This window comes from Osmerus mordax, chromosome 7 (genome assembly GCF_038355195.1).
Source record: "Osmerus mordax isolate fOsmMor3 chromosome 7, fOsmMor3.pri, whole genome shotgun sequence".
Taxonomy (NCBI): Eukaryota; Metazoa; Chordata; class Actinopteri; order Osmeriformes; family Osmeridae; genus Osmerus; species Osmerus mordax.
Genome location: NC_090056.1, coordinates 13,127,051 through 13,148,623, shown reverse-complemented (window position 1 = coordinate 13,148,623; position 21,573 = coordinate 13,127,051). Strand labels below are relative to the sequence as shown.

Here is a 21,573-nt window from a genome sequence, read left to right as displayed (position 1 = left end):
AAGGAAACAAACCAAGGGTCTCAGCATGACAGCGTTTTACACTCAACTCTTCACTTCCAAACGTGGATCTATGGCTAAAATATGGCTAGCTGCTCACTGGGAACGGAAAATCACCAAAGCTCATGTGTTCGAATGCAATTTGGAGAGTACTATCAAAGACATCATCTGCCCGCAGGTGAATTGACAAGTGGCAAGCTAACAATTGCCCGTATACACATAGCTAGCTAGCTAGCTACGTATGTTATTTCAAGTCCTGTCATATATCACCAATGCTGTTAAGATAGCTAGTATGGACTGTATAGCTAATGACCAAAGCCCAATTGGTGTTTTTAAGTAAATACTATAGCCAAGGGTCAATATAACAGGTCAAAGTATGTTTGTTTGTTTGTTTATGTTGTAGATCAATATTGGTTTGCGGACCTCTGGTCACCTACTCTTGGGTGTAGTGCGGATTTATTCCAGAAAAGCCAAATACCTCCTCGCAGACTGCAGTGATGCAGTGGTCCAAATTAAAGTGTCATTCAGGCCAGGTTGGTCATTAATACTTTGTACTTATTACAAGGGCAATGTTTCATTGATGTCAATAATTGGAAGTAGTATCAGATGGGGTGGGGGGGGTCAGATGGCTGAGCGGTTAGGTTGCCGTTTCGATTCCCGGCCGTACACTTCACCCTACTTGCCTCGGGTAGAATGTCCCCGTACTTACTGTAAGTCGCTCTGGATAAGAGCGTCTGCTAAATGACTAAATGTAAATATAGTGCTGTCTGAACTCTTTTGCTATTCCAAAAGGCCAGACTGACTTGCCGGTTGAGGGACTGGAGGCCACCCTCAAAGCTATCACATTGATGGAAAATTTCCCTGACTTTGAGTCACAGCTACCAGACCTAAAGTATGTTCGTCCTACTCTCCCTCATCTCACTCACTCAATTCATGATGTTTACTAATCTCAGATTAATGTTTTTCAATTTAGTTTTTGTTATGTGATGTGTATGTCGAATAGGCAGCCTATGTCATTATTTCTGATGACTTTTCTATAATTCATTTTTACCATAGCACCATAGACGATGTGGACCACTTCTCACTGAATCAATCTCGAACCGAGGAAATCACTCTCAAAGAGGATTATGGAAATGCTTTTCACACATTCAAGGACATTGCTGAGGGTCAGGACTCTACTCAATGACTACGCCTGTCTATCGAACCTCATGATATAAAAATAATTACATTCCCTACAGTTACCTTCAGCAATGTTTCTTTTATTCTTCCACATTTACTCTGTATGTATCAATGTAGGAGATGAGAGCCAGTCCTACCATGGGGGTATAATGGACATGAGCTTCCAAAGTCTGACCCACCATGGAGATGGTTTTGGTGATGAGAACAAAGGATTTGACATCCTTGGTACTGTCTTATCAGATGGTGTTTTTACAAAAGATTAAAGTGTTGTGTTCTTTGATTCTTTCTCTCGCATAAAATTCTCAATCCTTCTAAAATCTCTTTATTTCTTCTCAGATTTCATGTCCAACTCCAGTGAGCATACTCTGTTGACGGGCATCCTCCCATATGAACCTCAAAATGAGAGACCAGAGACTCCACCGATAGCTGTAAACCACAAGGGTATTGCTATGCGACAGATTCATGTTTTCCAAATTTCCAATACAAAATATGTACTTATGCAGTATTTAATATTATAGATAGTGAGCGTCAATCTGAATAGAAACCAGTTACGTTGGATTGTGAGATTTTGATGCTTGGAAGTCAGCCCAAAATGAGGATTACATTAAAAAAGACATCTTAACATTGTACTGTCTGTTGTTCAGATGTAAACAGCACAGAGGCTATGGAGGAAGACCCCCCTATTTTAGATGAGACCCCTCTGCTAGTCAACGAGGTGTCAGCCTTTGATCTGGAACCCGTAGATGTCACACGTAGGTCTAGATCTTTCTCTTCGTAAAGTATATTTGATCCAAAATACGAACCAAACCCCTCAATGTGGTTCTCTACTGTCCTCAGCCTCGTCTGAGAAGAAGAGGGGGAAGAGGAAAAGGAGACTTGTGGTGGACGGCACCAAGGAGCTGTCCAACAACGCCATCAGGGAGCAGCTCACAGACTGGCCTGACTTGGAGGTTGCTATGGACATTGCCCCTCCCACCCGCCAGCTCATGCAGTGGAAAGAGAGTGGAGGAGTGGACACACTCTTCATTCAACTGTGTGGTGTTATTATACATCCACAGCTGCTGCAGGTACTGAAAAGGATAAACACAGTCCGTAATCAACTTTCTCTGAGTAGATTAGGATCTGAGTAGATTAGGATCTGGATGCAGGTGGAGTCAGGTGGCTCAGCGGTTAAGGAATCGGGCTAGTAATCAGAAGGTTTCTGGTTCGATCCCCGGCTCTGCCAAATGACGTTGTGTCCTTGGGCAAGGCACTTCACCCTACTTGCCTCGGGGGAATGTCCCTGTACTTACTGTAAGTCGCTCTGGATAAGAGCGTCTGCTAAATGACTAAATGTAAAATGCAACCCTTGTGTCTGCAGCTGTACACCAAGAATGTGTTCAGAGGGAAAGCACATACAGCTGCTAGTGAAGTTGATCAAGAAGTGATGCGAGAGGACAGACATTTGGGTGAGAACTTCCGAAGAACACAGAAATGTCTACCTCAACACAAGAGGCTTGATATTCTAGGACTTGGAATCAAACAGGATATTAACTATTCATGACACTGAACATTTCCAGTGCCTGTTCTTCACAGATCAAAGAGAGATAGGTGATGTGCCTTCTGTGAACATCAGTGTTCTCCAAGAGTCTGTTGGTCCCGAGGCAGTGAGGCGCAACGTTGAGCTGACTCCTCTTCATCACATGACTGACAACTCATCTGAGCACTGCTGGGACACTGCAAATGTAAAGAGCATGTACTGTTCACACATACACAGAAGATGACCCCTATCGCTTCTCCCATCCCTTTATTTCCTATTCCCCCATGCTGTGTCTTTTCTTAGAACGGGAGTAGGTTGGAGGTTTCTCACCCTGATCTTCCATCTGAGGACTCCATGCTTGTTCATCATTCTGGATTCCAGGGGCAGACTCAGTTCTCTGTGATAAGGACTCAGGTGCCTCATATGTTCTGAGTACTCTCCCACACAACCCTTTGAAAGGCCCACATCATCATTACTGTCAGTATAGGTTTGCTGTACCCTCTGTGATGTGTTGTCATCTGTAACCCCAGTCTATGCTGGACAGTCAGGACTTTGAGGAGATGAGGATGACCAATCGAGCGCAAAACCTGCTAAATGCTCTTCAAGTAAGAAACAACCACACATACAATATACCCAACTTGCAATCTTTTTTGGACATAAGGATACAAAAGCATAATTAACGTAACTTTAAGTTAATTCATTTGAATTGTGCACATATGAAGTTCTATATACACCTTTACATTCATAAGCACATATTTTATGATCACATTTACATTTATTCATTTAGCAGACGCTTTTATCCAAAGCGACTTCCAAGAGAGAGCTTTACAAAGTGCATAGGTCACTGATCATAACAACAAGATAGACAAAAAACATCGCGAGTAGCCAAAACATGAAGCACACATTGTGAACAACCAAAGTAAGTGCCAAAGGGAAGAACCATAAGAGCATGTAGTTAAACAAGTCACAACCAAACAACATGAACAGCTATAAGTGCACCTCTCTGCAAGATCACCTCTCTCAAGGTACCCCACCATAGAGCCTCCTTATTCCATTACAATCAAACGCGGTCACAGAGGACAAGGATTTAAATGTTAGAGAGCCAGAGCACGATTAGGGGGTGAGAGTGGACAGAAACTCAGTTGCCGTGCACACGTGTTTTGGTGTGTTGTGTCACAGAGGCAGAGCAGCAGCAGCAGCAACGCCATGTTCAGCTTGCTGACGCTGTGTGAGGGGAGCAACCGCTCACAGGCCGCCGCAACCTTCTTCTGCCTCCTGGTGCTGAAGAAACAGCAGGCTCTCTGCCTGCACCAGAACGGGCCTTACACCGACGTCACTGTGACAGCTGGACCCCGCTTCCACCTGTCATAGAGCAGGAGCAGTCTTGATAATACGACATGATGATTTAGAACGACTCAATGCTGGTGTGTCTTATCAGCAGTTTGACTTTACAAGCCTTGTGATGAATTCTGCACCATCATCTGTAGTGGACATTTGGATAGACAACGCTGATGGAAAGATATACATATCCTTTTTACGAATGTGACCAAATTGGGATTGTAGGTCACTCAGGCATTTATGAAATGGTTAAATCGCCTTTACTATTCACAAAGGTATTAGCTTCCTTTTATTCCTTCCCACATGCAGTGTTTGAATGGCAGTTTGCTTGACGTTGGGCTAATGAAATGTTTAGTTCTGCATTTCAGTTCTGCAGTTTCATACACTTAATAACGGAGTCAAGTTTGTTTGTCTTGTTCATTGTCAACTTTGAATGGCAGCCATTTTTAATAGTGTTAAATCCATATACATTTAATCACAAAATGTATACAATTGTTCAGATATTTATACCTATTCATATATTTACTAAATTATATAATTCTAACTCTATATTATATAACCCTAACCCCATGTTATTCAGCCTTAACTTTAAGCCAAATATGTTATTAAAGTCCAGATTTAATGTGGATGTGTTTTCATTTGACTACACCAACCACTTTACTTATCGTAGTCAACATCTTGATGATAGTGAGAGTAAGTGACGCATTTGCCCAATAAATGTTGGCGAAAATAACCGTAAACCGTCAAAAGCGTCATTGTCTAGTAGGCCACTGTTTCTTTAAGACGATGCGGTATACGCAATTGACTAAGCTTAGGAATGGGCTCTCATCAGCAGCACCATATGATCAGCATCGGCATCCATTTACATGCTACTGGTGACGTTTTTGCACCCATCCACAGGTCCAGCGAGGACACATTGCACACCACGATGTAGGACTGTTCATTGATCTGGCAAAAATGGTAAATTCTCAGACTCGTGCTTTTGTCAGGAATCTTTCGTTTCGGGTATGCCTGCATCCAGGATAAAATCAGGCGATACCCCTACAGAATCGTAAGTAGGGCATAGCTAGGACGAAATTAGTTTGGCCAGCTATTCCTGTCCTGTTCAGAAGATTTCACATGATTTTTTATTAATCATGTAAAGACTTGTAAGATTAAGTGTGAAAGCATACAGGCAGTGCTAGATAGATGTAACCTGTCACAGAGAAACTTGGAGTATTCAGCGATTTTACTAAGAATCCAGTTATTACGCAGAATTGTTGACCTGCTAGTGTAATGGTGATGGTATGCCGCTTTAAGCACTGGCGCTATATTGGTGTCATAGTTTTGTTCGCACTAATAGACATGTTCATTCTTGAACTCATTTTCTTATCTATATGGCAACATTTTTGCTTATTGCATGGGATTTTGCTTCAGCTAGGCCTGGTTAGTAAGCTACCTTGTTCACCTGTCCACCAAGTATACCGCTGATGCTCACTCACGTTACGTAAAGCATTGCGTGTTTCCACCACTTGTTGCGGTGGTCCACGCGCAGGCTTTGTCGATATGTGTCTCACAAAGTAGATAATTCCACTGTCATGTTCCGCATGATTAAAATGATTAGAATTAAATGATTACATGTAATGTTTGTTTTTGTTAGTTTGTCACCGTTTCAATTAGTACTTTGGTTTAAACTCTCAGTGCCTGTAATCACCCTAACCCATAGCTATCCTCAGTTCCTATGTCAGTGAATCTTGTCTCTGGCCATGGTTATCAGAGATGGCAGGCAGTGCTCACTGCAGTGATGTGGCGATGAACTCAGTGTTTCCTTGTGTCCTGCTCTGGTTTGTAAATAAAGCCATTATTGTTGAAGGGGTCCTGAAAGCCAGACTGCAAGCACTCCCATCAATGATTGCCAAACAGGCTGGCCACAACAGTGCACTATACATTCACAAGAACAAACCTGTGTTATTGTCTTTGGTCTATGTGTTAGTGTTCCATCACAAACTTGCTAAAGGTGGTTCAAATACACTGCCTAAGAGTTAATCATAGTTTCCCCACAACAAGTATGTGAAAATACAGGCCTGATACTCAGTGGTATAAAAACACGTATTTTTGCAATATGCTTGATTTCTGTAGCTCTAAGGCATCCATCTAGCCAGTAGCCACGGCAGCAGATGTAGAGGTGGGCCACACCATGTCTCTCACTCCTAGTCGAAAGCCCTCTGCTGGTCAGCGCAGGTACTGCTGTTTCCCTGTCCTCTGCCAACAAAAGTGATGTTTAGGAATGATTGTATTGTATATTAAATCTTATTTAAGGGTTTACAAATTGTTGTTTTGTTGAGAATGTTTCATTCTGCAATGTTAATAATCGTCTTCTTTTAATGTTTAGTAACATTACATTTCTTATCTAGGCGGTCGGTGGGCACCAGTGGAGGAAGTGGGCGCTACTCCCACAGTGATGCCTCCAATACCAATACATACCCCTTGTCTGGCAGGGGCAGTGAAGGCAGCCCTACAGCACGGACATACCCTGGCACACCCAGGTAAGATGCAGGAAATCTGACTTATACCAATGGGGTAAAAATTACTTGGGTCTGCCCCCACCACAAGGAGACTTCTTGCACGCTTAATTTTTTTTTTAAAGGATTAAAATTCAACATCTGCTCCTGACCATTTTTGCTGAGAAATGCAGTCTTGCAATTCATAATTTATCATGAAATATGGAAGATACAGAGCATGCTCAAAATCACTGTCAGCTACTCGATACAGGAATAAGACGAATACAGGATTCAACCTTCAACGAACGACGAGTTCAATCGGTGCCTATGATAATGGCATGCATGCCACCGCTTTGCACCACCATGTAATTGCAGGCGCCAGGCAAAACACACCACATGCAGTGACAACCATGGGATTCGGCCGCCCACTCCAGAGCAGTACCTCACACCCCTACAGCAGAAGGAGGTCTGTATTCGACACCTGCGTGCTAGACTGAGGGAGAATGTGGACAGGCTTCAGCACAGGTGAGTCAGTGGTTATGTGTCTCTAAGGCTGTACCACCCATGTGGTATCTGACAGACAAATACATGTTGGTCTTCAGATGGTAATAATCCACACTCCAACCCCACCAGGGACTGTGAGATTGGTGAACTAAGGACCCAGCTGTGTAGAATGCAGGAGGACTGGATCGAGGAGGAGTGTCACCGTGTGGAGGCCCAGCTGGCCCTGAAAGATGCCCGCAGGGAGATCCAGCACCTCCAGGAGGTTGTCGAGTCAGTTAGAACTAACCTCGCCACCCGGGAACAAGACCCCCATGACCATAAGCCATACCTAAGGCCACAGGGACCCTGGTCTGGGAAGTCCAGATCCTGTGGCTGCTCTCCAGCCAGCACACTGAGCCGCAGCACCACTTACACCCGAATGAGCAGTGAAGGGCTAGCTCTGCAGCTAGACCGTGAGGGAAACGCCCCCGACCTCTGTGGAGTGCCACGTGCTGATGTGCGAACCCACCTGCTGTTGGAGGCTGCCCTGCTGTCAGAGCAGGCCACACCAGTCCATGCTCGTGGGCCCCCCACTGCTAGCGTACCACGCTCCTCCACCTACGAGAGGCTGTGTAGTGGGGGGGCTGTACTGCCCGTCTCCCACTCATGCCAGTCACTCAGTAGCAGCTGCAGGTGCACTGGGCACACGTACCTCCCACACCACCACCTGTTCTTGCACTTGCCCCAGGAGGAGGCCCCACCAGCACCCGTAGCTCCAGCTGCTGTCCCTGTTCCTGTTCCTGTGGCAGAGAGCAAGCCAGAGGTCAGATCCCAAGCCTGTAGCCCCACCATCACTTGGCTTTCTGAGGAAGGAGGGGGCGATGAGCTGAGTATCATCTCTCTAGCAACAGCAAATGTCACCCCCTCTGAGACACAGCCATTCCCTCCCTCCTTGTCTTCCTCGCCCCCTCCCCAGCTGGCCTATAGCATAGAGCCACTGCCTCCAGATAGACCCGTGGAGATCACAGTGTTGCCGACCATGGCCCAGACCTGCCAGCCCTCTCCCGGGGTCCACCAGGCAGCAACCGTGGTGGAAGTGGAGGCAGAGGCTGAAGCAGAAAGTGAAAATAATGTGGAAGGAGAAGAAGGTCCTCCGCAGCGGAGCCACTGGAGCAGATACTTCCTGGTGGATTTGTTCGCTCTGGCCATGCCAGTGGTACCAACAGTGGCCTGGCTGTGCCGTGGGGCACCACGGGAGGTTCTGCCTGTGTACCACATTGGCTCTCTGCTAAGGGGCTGCTGTGCTGTAGCGCTCCACTCCTTACGTCGAAGGGGCGCTGGCAGAGGTCGTGGGCCTACCACCATGAATGGTGCAACCTCTATCTGAGTACCGCTTCACCTTAGATCTCTTTCAGTTGCCATGCAACCCCACCTCCAAGAACCACAGCCACAACTAGTATTACTTTTGTCTTTCCTCCTGTCTTAACCACATACTATGGCATGAGGATGACATGATAGGATTGTTCTGTTAAAAATGTTAAAAGACTGCAACTGGGTTCTCAAGTCGTGACCCTGGTTTATTTACTATGTGTTGTATCTTCCCAGTCATGCCTTGCTATTGAAGAAGAAATCAAATGCAATTTCTCGTGCAATTTTTAATGCTCTGCATTCTGTGCTGCTTTCCAAACTGAACATCTCATTGCACATAACCCTGGTGAGATACTCCCCCTCCTCCACAAACCATTGAACTGAACTTCTAAAGACAGACAATATTTAACCCTTGAACCCTTTGATGCAATGCATCCCACTGCTCCTTGAACTCTGTGAAACTTTTTTGTAACACCTTAACCCAGTTTGTTTTTCTATCCAAATCATTAGCAGTTTCCCTCTTGTATGAGCAGCTAAATGAATGAAGACCAGAATGAGAAAGTTCTTGTCAAATGTTGAATGTTAATAATTATTTTTCTGTGGAATCTTGAATGAAAAAGCATAATTTGCACGGCTGTGTAAGATAATTATTTTATTTCAGGGATCCCTGGTTTCATTGGTTAAATTGACTGTCAAAATCAAAGACTAGGTAGTAATAGAACTGATGTCACCATAAATACCAAATGTTACATTACAGTGAGGGTGCCACTTAGTTGGAACATCACTTTTCATCTTTATCTGTACAGTTAGAAAGCCGAGACAAATCTTTATTTCCAGTAGCTTATCCCCAATTTTAAAAGAAAATTAAGTTGCTTTGTATATCGTTAAATCCTGTATTAACTGTATTATAGTGCTATTACTGCAACAGTAGAATTTTCAGTCATTTAAATACAGATGTCAAAAGCAATGAGAAAAGCAATGTCGAAATGTGATGAAAATGCACAAGCTGTAGAATACACAATTTGAATAGGTCTGAATATCTTGTTTCCTTTGAAAATAAATTGGAAGTTGCCTTGATTTCTCTTTTCTTTTTAATGCATGCTATAAAACAATGCCTTTGGGAAATCAGCGAGTTTGATAAATTAGACGACTCCCTCTGAAGTCTAGAAAAAAACCCTCTCCAAACCTCCAAAGGGAATAGAAGAAAAAAAAGTGTGGTATGAAGTCCACACTTTGATGTGTAGGGAGATGCAGGTGGAGCATTGTAAACATCCAGATTGTTGTCTAGAAATTTGAAGAAAAATGAGAATACCTATGAAATACTTTTTGATTATAGTAATTGATTGTGGCATGTCCCGTGACTGTGCTGCGAACATGGGGTTAATATGCCAATACACGTGCAATATACTTAAAACATTGTGTCAATTATTCAACAAATGACAAACTCTAGAAGCACCATATAGACTAAACTAACGCCAACTTTTTTTAATATACTCATACAACTAATCCATGTGGGAAAGTCATTTATTCTTTTCTTTACTCTTCAATCAGTTTTTCATAATTGCAATCAATACATTTTCTAAAGCAAGGCCACTCCCTGACCCAAAGGAATGAGATTGATTTAATATTTGGGTAATGACACTTTATCCAAAATTGTGTGTGTGTGTGTGTGTGAGTGAGAAACCTGGTCCTGGTGGCAGCTAGGACTAGCGAAATTAAAGGAAAATACAAAAAACATCACCATAAAAAAAAACATAACAGAAGAAAATGACATCTCTAAAAAAGGTATGGCCTATGAATTGTTACAATACAGGTTCTACATTACAGCTAGAGAATAATTGAAGCAAGTGACAACAATTTGTATCTAAAATGGAAAGGAGAGTGAAGTGGTGAAGCTATAGCATGAGTCCTTTACAGGAATCAAGTGCAGAAATCTTCCGTTAGCTTTTTCCTCCATGTTCCCGAGATAGGAGTCAACCTGGGGACAGTGATAAAAGAAGCAGTGCTGTGATTTAACAGTAAAGACACAAATGAGAGGATTATAGGAGACGAGTACCAAAGCTTATTAAAACACACAAGATTATCACTTAAGCTCTTGATACTGTATAAAGGTTCCCTAAGAGTTTAGACAGCATCTGAGTATGCACAAGCAACAATGGCACATGAACAATTTTGTAATAATTTGATACTTGCTTAGCTTCTGATTTAAACAGTCAAGTGCTCTCACCCTGAAAATCTGAGTGGAATTAGACAAAGTGAGAGCACAAGCTTCATTCCAGGCCAAGCAGCTCCACATCGAAGATGAGGGTAGCATTGGGTGGGATTATGCCTGGGTGTCCTTTGCTGCCATAAGCAAAGTCTGGTGAGCAGGTCAACTTTGCCCGCTGGCCAACACTCATCTGTAAAACATTCACAATAATTTGAAATGAATTCGTTTGGATTGTGTAGTTTAGATAACTGCTTTAGCCAAAAGGACGCTTACCTGGGCAACTCCTTCCTCCCAGCCACGAATAACCTCCTGCTTCCCAATCTTGAATTTGAAGGGCTTGCCCCTGTCCCGGGAAGAGTCGAACTTTGTTCCATCTGTCAGTGAACCTGAAATAGCAGGAATCAATGAAAACCATTAGCCTTCCGCTAGTTTATTTATACACCACCGCAAACGATTCACACCTGAGTTCTCACAATAGCACGTCCTTGTAATACACTTTAACCATTAGGAGCACCACTAAATTATCATAATATCGGTTTAATCCGTAGCTAGTCCCATTGGTGCAAGAGTTAGCACTATCTACATTAGCTATTGGTTGAGCTAGCTAGCTAGCTTGATTTGGGCCTAACCTGATCAGTTGGCTAAACTAATGTTAGCTAGCAACAATAGCTGGCCAGCTAGCTAGCATTGACAAAAAGAGCTAGCTAGGAGGCTAAATACAGATCCAATTTAGGATGTGAATTTGTCATCAGTAACCACTCACTTCGAGGACAGTGGTATACCAGGATTTAGAAAAAGAGAAAAGTGTGAAGCTAGCATTAAAATAAAATAAACATTTGTAGGGCATAAGATTGATTCTCTTTTGACAGCTAGCACTAGCTACGCCCTAAAAGCTAAACCAACATTCATACAGTAATACGATATAGCAACGTTAGCCTTGTCACACTGGCTTAGCAGTTAGTGTAGCTATGCCATTCTCGCTAACCCTCGGAGACTGACTCACCGACATAGTGCACAACGACGGTCTGTCCCTTTTTAGGAAACGTTCGCCCTGAAAGAGGAAATATGGCGAAAAAGCAGATATAAGATGGCCACATTCAAAATCCAAATCCTCGTATTTCTTGTCAAAAATAACCATTATGTCAAAGCAATTATGCCTTACCATCACCAGCGGTTATGGTCTCAATTTCTACTCCCATTTTGCTTCTCTCTCTCTCTCCTCACAATGCAAGCGGAAGCCGGAGGTTCAGCGGATTTAAAACAGGGGGAGGGCCAGACATAAATAGGCCAGACATAGATGCAAATTAATATCCGTCGTTGTGATATGATAAATGGTGATAGTTTACAGACATCAAATTACAGCAATTTCACTCAACATCATGACGTTTAAAAAATGTCTTTATTGTGGACTTAGCGTAGGAATAGAGCTAAGAACAATCGCCTACTCAAACGTGTATTTGTAAAACATTGTACAGTGTTTTATTTCCTTTCTTCAAACAAATAGTCCCATGGTTAATAAAACGGCCATTAAAACCTATATCTACGTGGATTTGTAATTTTGGCTATACCCATGTAACTTTAGATTTAGGATTATGTTGGTCATCTTGTCCAGAACCTAATGAAGGGTATCCTGGGTGGCTCTCACATAAAGAAGAATGGAGATTCCCATCGTGAATACAGTGAGTGGGCACGAAAAAGGTAACACATGGGTTTTTCAACTTTATGTGTTTTCTATCATAATTCTGAATTGTCTTTGTGTAAGACTTGACTGAGCTGGACTTCAGAATTGGCTGAGACTTCAAGCTTGATGTCTGACTGGATGCTCTGCGTCTTGATTGAGCATCATTTCCTCCATATGTTGGTAATACAGCTTCTAGCCTGATGAGCAGAACAATGGAACAGAACTGTTTTTTAACATTAGAATTCAAACATTAGAATTCAAACAAAATGTTTGAATTCCTTTATTGTGAGCTCTGTTAATAAACTGTGTATGCCATATACAGGAAAACGCACTTCATTCTGGCCAGCTCTGATTGGTTCTGGAGGCGGCGTTCCTCGTTGATTGGGTAAAAGAAAAAAAAGAGCAACCCCACAAGCAGCAGAATGATGGGCACAGGGCCAAACAGCACAATCAGAGCTATCACCACATTGTCACCATGGCTACACCCACCCGCATCGTAACCAGCAAAACTGTAAAACACAATACAAATACAAATGTATCAAAACATCCACATCCACACACAAATGTCACTGACTACTACAACTGGAAAATGACAATAGAAGAGGAACATAGAAGAGAAAGAGAGACAAAAAGAGAGACAGAGAGAAAGAGAGAGGGTAAGAAAGTCAAGAAGGAGCAGGTGGATGGAGGGACGGATGGAGGGATGACTCACTGTAATACCATGGTTGAGATTCCAGCAGACAGTCCTCCCCCTAGCTTACTGCAGAATGCATAGCAGGAGAAGAACAGGGGCTCCAGCTCCTTGCAGCAGGGGTTTCTAACGGCAAAGTCATCTACCACATCTGGGAGCATGGACCTGCAGAACACAGTAACATTGCTGGCTCTAATATCCCAACTAAAGATTCTTGTATTGCATGAATGACCAGTTTTCTAAACTGTACGGAACATTCAACACTTGACAGACAGGCTGTCCTGGAAGGGAGGGTTATGTAAATGAATTGTGTGCAAATCTCAAGACACTGTTGTTGCTCTCAGTGTTGATTCTCATTAGAAGTGACAGAGGCCTAGGCAGAGTGTAGCAGCAAGGCAGGGCTGGGGGCTGCGGGCTGTGTCTGAGCTCTGACTCACCACGGCAACAGGAACATGGTGGCCAGACTGCATCCCATCAAAACGCACATGATCATGAAGACTGGCAGGTTGCTTGGCACAGAAGCTATGACCACTACAGCAGGGATGAACAGCTACAGGATGCAAAATAAACAGACACAATACAGGAAGCAAACATGATGGAATGCTATCTTAATTGTGATGCAGAGATTGACATTGTTATGAGGGGGGGAAACCATGTGCTTACTGATAGACCGATGAAGAGTGTAGTCTTTTTCCCAACTCGTACCAGAAGGACCTGCCACAGTGGAACTGTTATTGTTGCTGCAATCTGGTAAGACACAAGAAAATATATGAAAAGCACACTGCATGCTTGGCAGATCAAACTTTCCCATATTGAAACCTCCCCAAAGCCATGTTTGCCATTCTATGCTAATTTCAGTGGATGCTTTTGTGGGTGTCAGAAAGATACATCTTGACAATGGATGAAACTATAGGACAGTCAGTGGGATGGCGGTGGCTGTGTCGTCACGTTTGTGCCTGATACATAAAATGGACAAAATGCCGTGGGAAGGTATGTGACACAGGGTCTACTGTTTTCATCAATTGGTGAGATCTAACCAGAAGAACCAACAGTAGATGTTGGAACTGAGCTCCAAGCCCAGCTGCATGGCTGCAAAACAGGGCAAAGTTCCCCAAGGACATCTATGGAAATAAGGAATAATAGATGAATGACCAGCACACATGGAGAAAACTATGATGATGTATACACAAGTATCTGTGATTAGTTACTTGATTCAGGCAAGACCTTACCTGGAAGGAAAGTGCAACAAAGAGGAATCCAAGTACCAATCTTTGATATGGAACGTGGCCCACAAGCATCTTTAGAGAAGAGAGATAGGATATGTGCACTGTCTCCTGTGTGCAGAGCGGAGCTGCAAGTAAAACACAAAAAAGAAAAAGGAGAACAGAGAATTAACTTGAAAACCGCTGCTTTACTGCTGCTTTACTGTGGCATAACTTGCTTAATATCCTCCTTCTTTAAAGAAGTGGAAATGCTGTTAGTGTTTATGAAATCATATTACGCCAATGCCTCTCAGCACTAACTTCTTGACCCAATGGTGGCTTTCTATTATGTTTATTTGTTGTGCCTCGTAGCCCAGAACTAACCCAGGATTGCCCACCTCTGACCTCTCACCCCTGACTCACCCTGCTGCTCTTTCACCCCCAGGAATAGGACCATGCAGGAGAGGAAGAACAGACCACTCATGACCAGGGCAGAGGTCATGAATGCCTTTCGCTGGGGTGAAAAATACAGAACTCACATTAAAAGATTCTGCAGAGATGGGAAGTAACACAGCACAAATACTTCATTACTGTACTTAAGTAGATTTTTCTGGTATCAGTACTTAACTTCACTCTTTGTTTTTCGAACTTTTTACTTTCTCACTGTCATTTCACTGTTATTACACTGTTCAACTGAACTGAGCATAGAGACATTCCTGATCACCCATGGCCATATATGAGGGAGATTATCGAAATTGTCTGTGTCAAAAAGGATTCCTGGCAAATGCGCTGGGTGTCCTTTTGTAATAATGTATTAATATTATGGAAGGTCCAACTACTAGCGTGACACTAAAACAGGTAGTAGTGATGGATATGTTTTACTTAAGTATGTGTCAGAGCCCTGCTTCTTTACTTTAACTTGAGTGAAAAAGTGTAGTCAGTACTTCAACTTGTATTAGTTTTTTTAAACATGAATATCTATACTTCTACTTGAGTGAAGAATGTGTGTACTTTTGCCAACTCTTGAGATGATGTGATGACTGTATATTGATAAACACACAGATTGTTGTGTATAACCCCTCACACTCACCCACCCACACACACACATAGGCCCAACAAAGCCCTTTGTTAAGTAAAGTAGAGGTAATTTTAGTGTAATGTTATATCCCTGAGACTGCCAGTGTTCGTGGGCAAAGAAATTCTCACACCCAGCATTGAGTCTTTGAGGTACATAGATATAGGGTTACCGTGGGCTGCAGTGTATCTGTGTGTGGTGTGGTAGGGATGTTCTGAGCTAGCTCGGTGCTCTGGTTCACTTGTTCACATGCTCCTTGTCGCTCAGTGTTGTATACTGCCACAACCTGGCCCTGAATCATTGAGCCCACAAGCATGGCCATCATCTCCACACTCATTCCTTGGCAGAGGGGAGAGAGAAAAAAAGACTTGGGAAAGAAAATGTTGTGGATAGACACAGTAACTCCAGGAATGCAATGTGGGGTCTTACGTGTAAAATCAGGACAGAAATGAAAGCCAGGGAGTCAGGAAAACCCAGGGCTGACACTACTGAATAAGTAATAGTGTGAAAGAGAGCGTGACAAGCTCTTACTGTAGGCTGTGGCAGAGTCTCTGTCCCTCTCATCACCCCCCAAAAACATGTTGAGTGAAAGGTAAGGCACATGGAAGCACTGTGGACAGAGAGGGACAGAAACCATGGTGACATTGTAAACTAGGGTACTGTGAATTTGAAGGACGCTGTAGCCATAGTGACAGTGCAGTAAGCAGAGCGTGAGGCATGCAGCAGTAACCATGGTCACAGTAACAGAGGAAGAACATGACATTTGATGCAGTTACCATGGCAACACCGAAAAGGGAAGAAAATAAATGGCGCATTACATGTAATTCCTTTTTTAAAGACATAATCCTCATGATAACATACCTAATCATACTCTTAAAGACAGTAAGATTGCAAACCACTGCATTAAAATAACACAACACCGATGGAGCCTTCTTATCATGTTGAGAGGGATGTAACACCAAGAGATGAAATGGGGGCTGTGTGTGGGAGGTGAGAAGTGCTGTGTGGTTGCCATGGTATATGACTAGGCTCTACACCTCACACTCATGAGGGTCTCAAACAGACAGCTGGCTGTGAGGTACCACGGAACACTGAAGGCCTGCGACATGGAGCCCCGAGGCACAAACCACAGCAGAAGATAGGAGAGTACCGCCAAAGGCATGGACACAATCACCCTGAAAGACACAGAAACACAAGATCACAAGCTGAAGATGGAAGAGCAAGCATGACACGTTATTTCAGTTTTGTCACTGAGAGCCACTGACCATGGCATGAATTTTCCAATGGGAGTCCAGCGACTCCGGCTGACCAGATAGCCCACCAGCGGGTCAGTTACAGCATCCCAGGCATGACTCACAAACAAGATCAGAGACACATAGAAGGCATCCATCTGTGAAGAACCAACACTTACATGACCGACCCAAGATAGGTGTTCCCACAGACAGTCACATAAGACAGTAGACACAAGTAAGCACAAGTAAACGACATCAGAAACGTCAAACACCCATACCCACCTGTACTACATCCAGTAAAAATATCTGTATGGAGAAACCTATGGCAACATTTGTCATATTATTGGGCACTCCTCCAACTGCATAGCACAGCTTCCTGACCAGAGGGATCCCTCCTGGATGCTACAATGACCAGATACCAGACAGAGACAGACAGATAAGTGTTACGTAGAGAGGGAAGAGAACAGGAAATGTTTGGGTATTATATGTCCATCCTATATGTCCATCCTAGTAACACAACCCTGGCAGAAATCAATGTATGTGTAGTGTACCTATCACAATGTTGCTGAATAAATTGATTATGACCATACAGCGAGCATATTTCAAAGTTCAAGAAGAACAACATTATATTCCAAGGTTAGTTGCTATACTTACAGTATAATATTCTATGCAGACACAAACTGACATAAAAAATGAACAAACCCATAAAATAATGATTTAGTTCAGTGAGCTTACATTTGTCTGGGGCTGACTGTCCTTGCACTTGTTTCTGCTCTGACAGTCAGCGCCACCGGCTGGTAGCTGACTCTTCAGGGTCTGTAGCTCATCTGTCAAGTTCTTGAGGCAACTCATCTTTAGTTAGAGAGCAAAATGCCCTCACTGGTACATTTAGTCCACTCCAAAAGATCAATCATACGTCTTGCTACAGAGTCTCTGTTTTAAACTTTCAGCATTATGTCTTCTGGTGTTTATATCAACTACTATAGTGGGTTTCTCTGTCGGCAATGGGTACTTAACTAATGTATTACCCCACAAGAATCCGACCTAACAGGAAGAATTGTCCCATTCAAACATAAAAGTTCCATTCAAAACCTGTAACTCACACCACCAGAGGCTGAGAGCATTACTCAGAGTGCCTCTTGAGGGTAAAACCACTCAAACCTGCTCTAAAGCCATTTTCCAAAACTCTTGAGTTGAACCAAGTCACATGGACTATTATGACCTCTAGTGGTTAGTAACTGTAACATCGGCACTCACTGTCCCTTCAAAGTTGACAGGTTGCAAAACGGGAGATAGTTTACCTCAAAGTTGACCACACTTTGAAGTAAGTTTTTGGAATCTATTAAAAAAATATATGAACCAAACCAAATTATCGAGACACCAAATTTGCTTCAACACAAATCTTTATTGCCACCCATGCAGTGAAAATATATGGGACTGTACAATTACATTGTAATCAAACACAGGGACAACCAAAAAGGAAAACTGGACACAGCTCTAGAAAGAAAACACATTTTGGGTATCTACATACATTTTTGTTTTGTTTTTGAGGGCCATCTTAAAATAACCACACTTCCAAATGATTTCACAATTCAAAATGACATTTCCACAAAAACAAAAAGATCCTGCGTCATTATTTTGAAAAGAATCAAATAAATCAATAAATAATGCATCGAATGACAGAACAGTCACTTTGGTCTCCAACTTTAGTAGTCATCAGTGGTGTCAGCTTCCTCATCATGGTTTCCAGAAAGTTCCTCTCATCCCATCATCATGGGACTTTTAGGAGGCAAGTATTTATTCTACATGTTGGTGCTCCTAGCACTGTCTTTAGCCTGACGGAGGCCATAGAGCCATTTGATCACCCTGGCATTCCTCTCAATGACAGACACTCCATACGGTGTCCGCTCTGTGACCTCTTCTTCCTCCTCTTCATCCTCCCGACCAGTGCCTGCACACTCGGACCCCGGGGCACTGGCACTTCGGAGACGGGCAATGGACACAATGTCAGAGGCGGGTCCGGCCAACACTTGCAGCTCTGTTGGGTCCAGACCACACAGGTTGAAGAAGCGCTCCAGGTCCGTCCCGGCCCGGGAAAACCTGTCGCTCATGTCTGACTTGGAGCGTGTGAGGGAAGGCCGCTTTCTGGAGCTGGAGGAAGACTGACGGGTGAAAGCCGGGGAGGGGGGGGGGAGTACCAGGGGGTCTGAGGAGAGCAGGGCAGCAGCAGGGGGAAAGACAGTGTGGGTGGGTGGACCACAGACAGGTTTCAAAGGAGAAGAGCCAGGGGCTGTCCTGAGATGCAAGAGACGCAGGCGTGAAGCAACAATGTTGAGTGGCAAGTGAGGGTGTAAAGGCATGGGCTGGAGAGGCTGGCGGACCTGCTGCTGTAGTCTGGAGGTTGTCCTGAGGCCTGGCCCAGAGTGGGGAATGACATCTACTCTCCGTACAGTCGCTGCAGTGGGAGAGCCAGCAGAGCCAGGAGGCTCCCCCTTCACTGGGCCAAGGGCTTGCATCTTCATCTTAGTTGTGCCAGACCAGTCTAGACAGGGTGAGCAAGGCGTCCCCTCCCCTACTTCCCCCCTGACAGATAAAGGCGAGGGGCAGGTGGGGCTGCTAGGAGTAAAGTTGGGGGCCTGGCTTTCCTCTGTGTCATCTGTGGTAGGGGACAGGGTTACGTCATTCACCCCATTGATCAGGTTACTCAGGTGTTTCAGGTCCAGGGGGGCGCCCCCTTGCTGGGGGCTGGAGCAGGGCAGGGGGGTTCTTCGAGTGGGGCGCAGATCTGTCCTCGGGGACAGCATGGGCTTACACATGGTGGTTGGTCTGATTGGCTGCTGCTTGGTGAGGGCCCCCTGACTCTTGACATACTTGGCCTTGTCTGCTTCTAGCCTCTCCACAGCAGTCTGCTTACGGCCGGCTGGCTGTGCTGCCGCTGCCACCGCTGGCCTCTTGATAGGCAGACGGTTGGGAGGAGCTGCAGCCTTCAGCGGCCGTCTGAGGTGGGGCTGGAGGGTGTCCACAGACATCCTGGAGGGGGGGGAAGCCTGCTTGTCCACAGCTTCTTTCCTACTGTCACTTTCACTGACCAGTCAGGACTGTGGGGAAGTCATCATCAGTCCAGCTAGATGAATGTTAAAATCCTGGAAGTTCTGAGGAAGAGGAAGACGGCATTAGTGAAGAACAACACACACACACACTCACCATGGCAACCTGGAAAATGATCTATCAGGAGTAAAACTTGTTATCAAATTGTGCACTGAACACAAACACACATTTACTGCAGACCAACCAAGGATATCTCTGTTGAGTCTTTGTTCATGCACCACTGAGACACACCAAGGCTTCACTCATACACTGAAACTCCACAAGTAGCAGTGCTTGTCTCAAAGATAATTAAGAAGTTAAATCTCCTCCAGGAAACATCCAAATTCATCCAGTCAATCTGGAGAAAATGGTGGGTCCAAGGAAAAAAAATCAACAATCTATTGTTTGAAGAATAATTGTATCACACATAGCAACAGCTGTTAGTTGGGGGGAACAATGGCACTTCATCTTTAAATAAAGCTCCTAGTTGCCAGGCTTGTATTGGCTGACCTCTTTAGATGGAAGACCCGGGTTATTTAAATCTGTGAATCTATGTGAAATAGTTACCACACGTTTGTGTTCTGAATAGCCGAAAGCACAAACAAGCTTGGGCTCTATCATGAGACTATGTTATTCTGGGAGAAGCAAGGCCAGGAGTGTGTTCTTCTAAAGATTTTCCTCTAATGTGTTGTACATAAAGCACATCGAGGTCAAACACCAGTTAAATATATATAGGAGGAGAATAGAGAATGCCCAAGTTTTAAAAGACACCGCTCAAACCCTATGTATCAGACAGACACATTCTCAACATGTTTCTCATTCCAGCAGGAGCCAGGGCTAACCCAAGCAAAGGATATAGCTCCACAACTGCCTCACTGCCCAATCTCCTTTCCTCCCTGCATGGCCCAATTCCTTCACCTCCAGGTCTCCATCTCCCCTCTTCCTTATGTACCACACAGCATGATTCATTTACTTTAGAGACCATTAGGCAAGCACACTTTATGGTGCGTCCATAAAGTGCACTGGTATAGCAAACACAGAGGAATGTAAAGTGTTATGTACATAAGAACAACCAACAGATACCTACATTCAGTGTCAAGTCGCCACATGTTCTGTCTTGGAGAAGGTAAGGCAAACACCAATTCGTTGAAACAGGCTGATCACAAAAGACAAACGGAAACTAAAAACCCAAGTGAATATATGAGACTGAAAACGTCTCCCACATACTGTAAACACCCACACACACCCATGCAGGCCTGTACAGAGTCTTGCCCTGACAAGCTCAGGCCTATCTTTATGTAGGCGTTAGCAGAACGCAATCTTTAAACAATCCAAGCCTGTAATACTCTTGACCTTTCACTCCTAGGAACACCTCACCTTGAGAGTGGCAGCTGAATCTCCACACTGTCCAGCTGAACTGTAGGCCTCTTCTCAACCAAGTACGTCACACAGAAGGACTGCAGAATTCTACTGTAGAGTGTGAATGTGTCTGGAACCAGAGAACACTGTGAGCAGCGACATTCTGGCCAAACCTGTTAGACTACTACTCGTGTGCTCCTCCTCCACCCTCCCCTCACAACAACTCTGGCCAATCCCTCCCACACCAGGAAGTAGACCGGCTTCTCAAGTCATGTGACACTCTCTTCTTTCCCTGTGGAGGTGTGACAGCTTTCCTATTATCGAGACACATCGCTGTTTGCTGCGTAAGATCATGGCACTATAAATGGTGATCGGTACCAACTCGGACAAAAAAGATCTGATTTGACATCTCAAAGAACTAACACCTAAAAGACAGAAAATATACCTCTTGACTTCCCCTCACATTCTGTCTTATCTTTCAACACAGTCAGGTACTGGATGTCATTTTTGCAGTACCACTACTCTAGTTAATCATGCATTGTAACTTCAGCTGCCTGACATAATGTATAGCTAGTTTAAGGTTAATGTGCAGCCGGCTTAACTAAAACTCGTATCATCGGCCACGCAGAACCGGAATGTGAAATGCTTTACTAAACACAAACAGAATAAGAAA

The 21,573-nt window shown here is 44.0% G+C and overlaps 5 protein-coding genes across 6 annotated transcripts; 2 read left to right on the top strand and 3 right to left on the bottom strand.

The window, feature by feature from the left end:
- Positions 1–25: 25 nt before the first annotated feature.
- Positions 26–4,066, top strand: rad21l1 (RAD21 cohesin complex component like 1). The gene is made up of 13 exons (XM_067239061.1): positions 26–175; positions 401–530; positions 790–889; positions 1,054–1,169; positions 1,312–1,401; positions 1,513–1,617; positions 1,821–1,928; positions 2,014–2,243; positions 2,537–2,624; positions 2,752–2,900; positions 2,999–3,109; positions 3,226–3,300; positions 3,881–4,066. The coding sequence occupies exons 1-13, from the start codon at positions 26–28 to the stop codon at positions 4,064–4,066; spliced, it is 1,638 nt and encodes a 545-aa protein (XP_067095162.1).
- Positions 4,067–4,940: 874 nt separating this feature from the next.
- LOC136946440 (syntaphilin) lies at positions 4,941–8,383 on the top strand. Its single transcript, XM_067240777.1, has 5 exons — positions 4,941–4,993; positions 6,152–6,253; positions 6,427–6,558; positions 6,889–7,038; positions 7,147–8,383. Exons 2-5 carry the CDS (start codon positions 6,210–6,212, stop codon positions 8,381–8,383), a joined length of 1,563 nt encoding a protein of 520 aa, XP_067096878.1. The 5' UTR covers positions 4,941–4,993; positions 6,152–6,209.
- Positions 8,384–9,870: 1,487 nt separating this feature from the next.
- On the bottom strand, positions 9,871–11,817 carry fkbp1aa (FKBP prolyl isomerase 1Aa). Its single transcript, XM_067240369.1, has 5 exons — positions 11,736–11,817; positions 11,577–11,624; positions 10,847–10,959; positions 10,592–10,763; positions 9,871–10,342 (listed from the first exon to the last, which is right to left on the bottom strand). The coding sequence occupies exons 1-4, from the start codon at positions 11,770–11,772 to the stop codon at positions 10,635–10,637; spliced, it is 327 nt and encodes a 108-aa protein (XP_067096470.1). The 5' UTR covers positions 11,773–11,817; the 3' UTR covers positions 9,871–10,342; positions 10,592–10,634.
- A 355-nt stretch (positions 11,818–12,172) lies between these two features.
- Positions 12,173–21,405, bottom strand: mfsd2al2 (major facilitator superfamily domain containing 2a-like 2). The gene is made up of 16 exons (XM_067239060.1): positions 21,396–21,405; positions 20,919–21,030; positions 16,737–16,830; positions 16,488–16,612; positions 16,265–16,397; positions 15,754–15,832; positions 15,395–15,561; positions 14,571–14,661; positions 14,175–14,296; positions 13,983–14,066; positions 13,609–13,692; positions 13,383–13,495; positions 12,967–13,110; positions 12,587–12,763; positions 12,338–12,451; positions 12,173–12,188 (listed from the first exon to the last, which is right to left on the bottom strand). The coding sequence occupies exons 1-16, from the start codon at positions 21,403–21,405 to the stop codon at positions 12,173–12,175; spliced, it is 1,665 nt and encodes a 554-aa protein (XP_067095161.1).
- On the bottom strand, positions 17,846–19,870 carry fam110a (family with sequence similarity 110 member A). 2 transcript variants are annotated; one of them, XM_067239753.1, is made up of 2 exons: positions 19,747–19,870; positions 17,846–19,606 (listed from the first exon to the last, which is right to left on the bottom strand). In XM_067239753.1, exon 2 carries the CDS (start codon positions 19,481–19,483, stop codon positions 18,257–18,259), a length of 1,227 nt encoding a protein of 408 aa, XP_067095854.1. In that variant the 5' UTR covers positions 19,484–19,606; positions 19,747–19,870; the 3' UTR covers positions 17,846–18,256. The 2 variants fall into 2 exon arrangements, with proteins under 2 accessions (XP_067095854.1, XP_067095855.1); XM_067239754.1 differs by having other exon boundaries at positions 19,730–19,844.
- Positions 21,406–21,573: the final 168 nt, after the last annotated feature.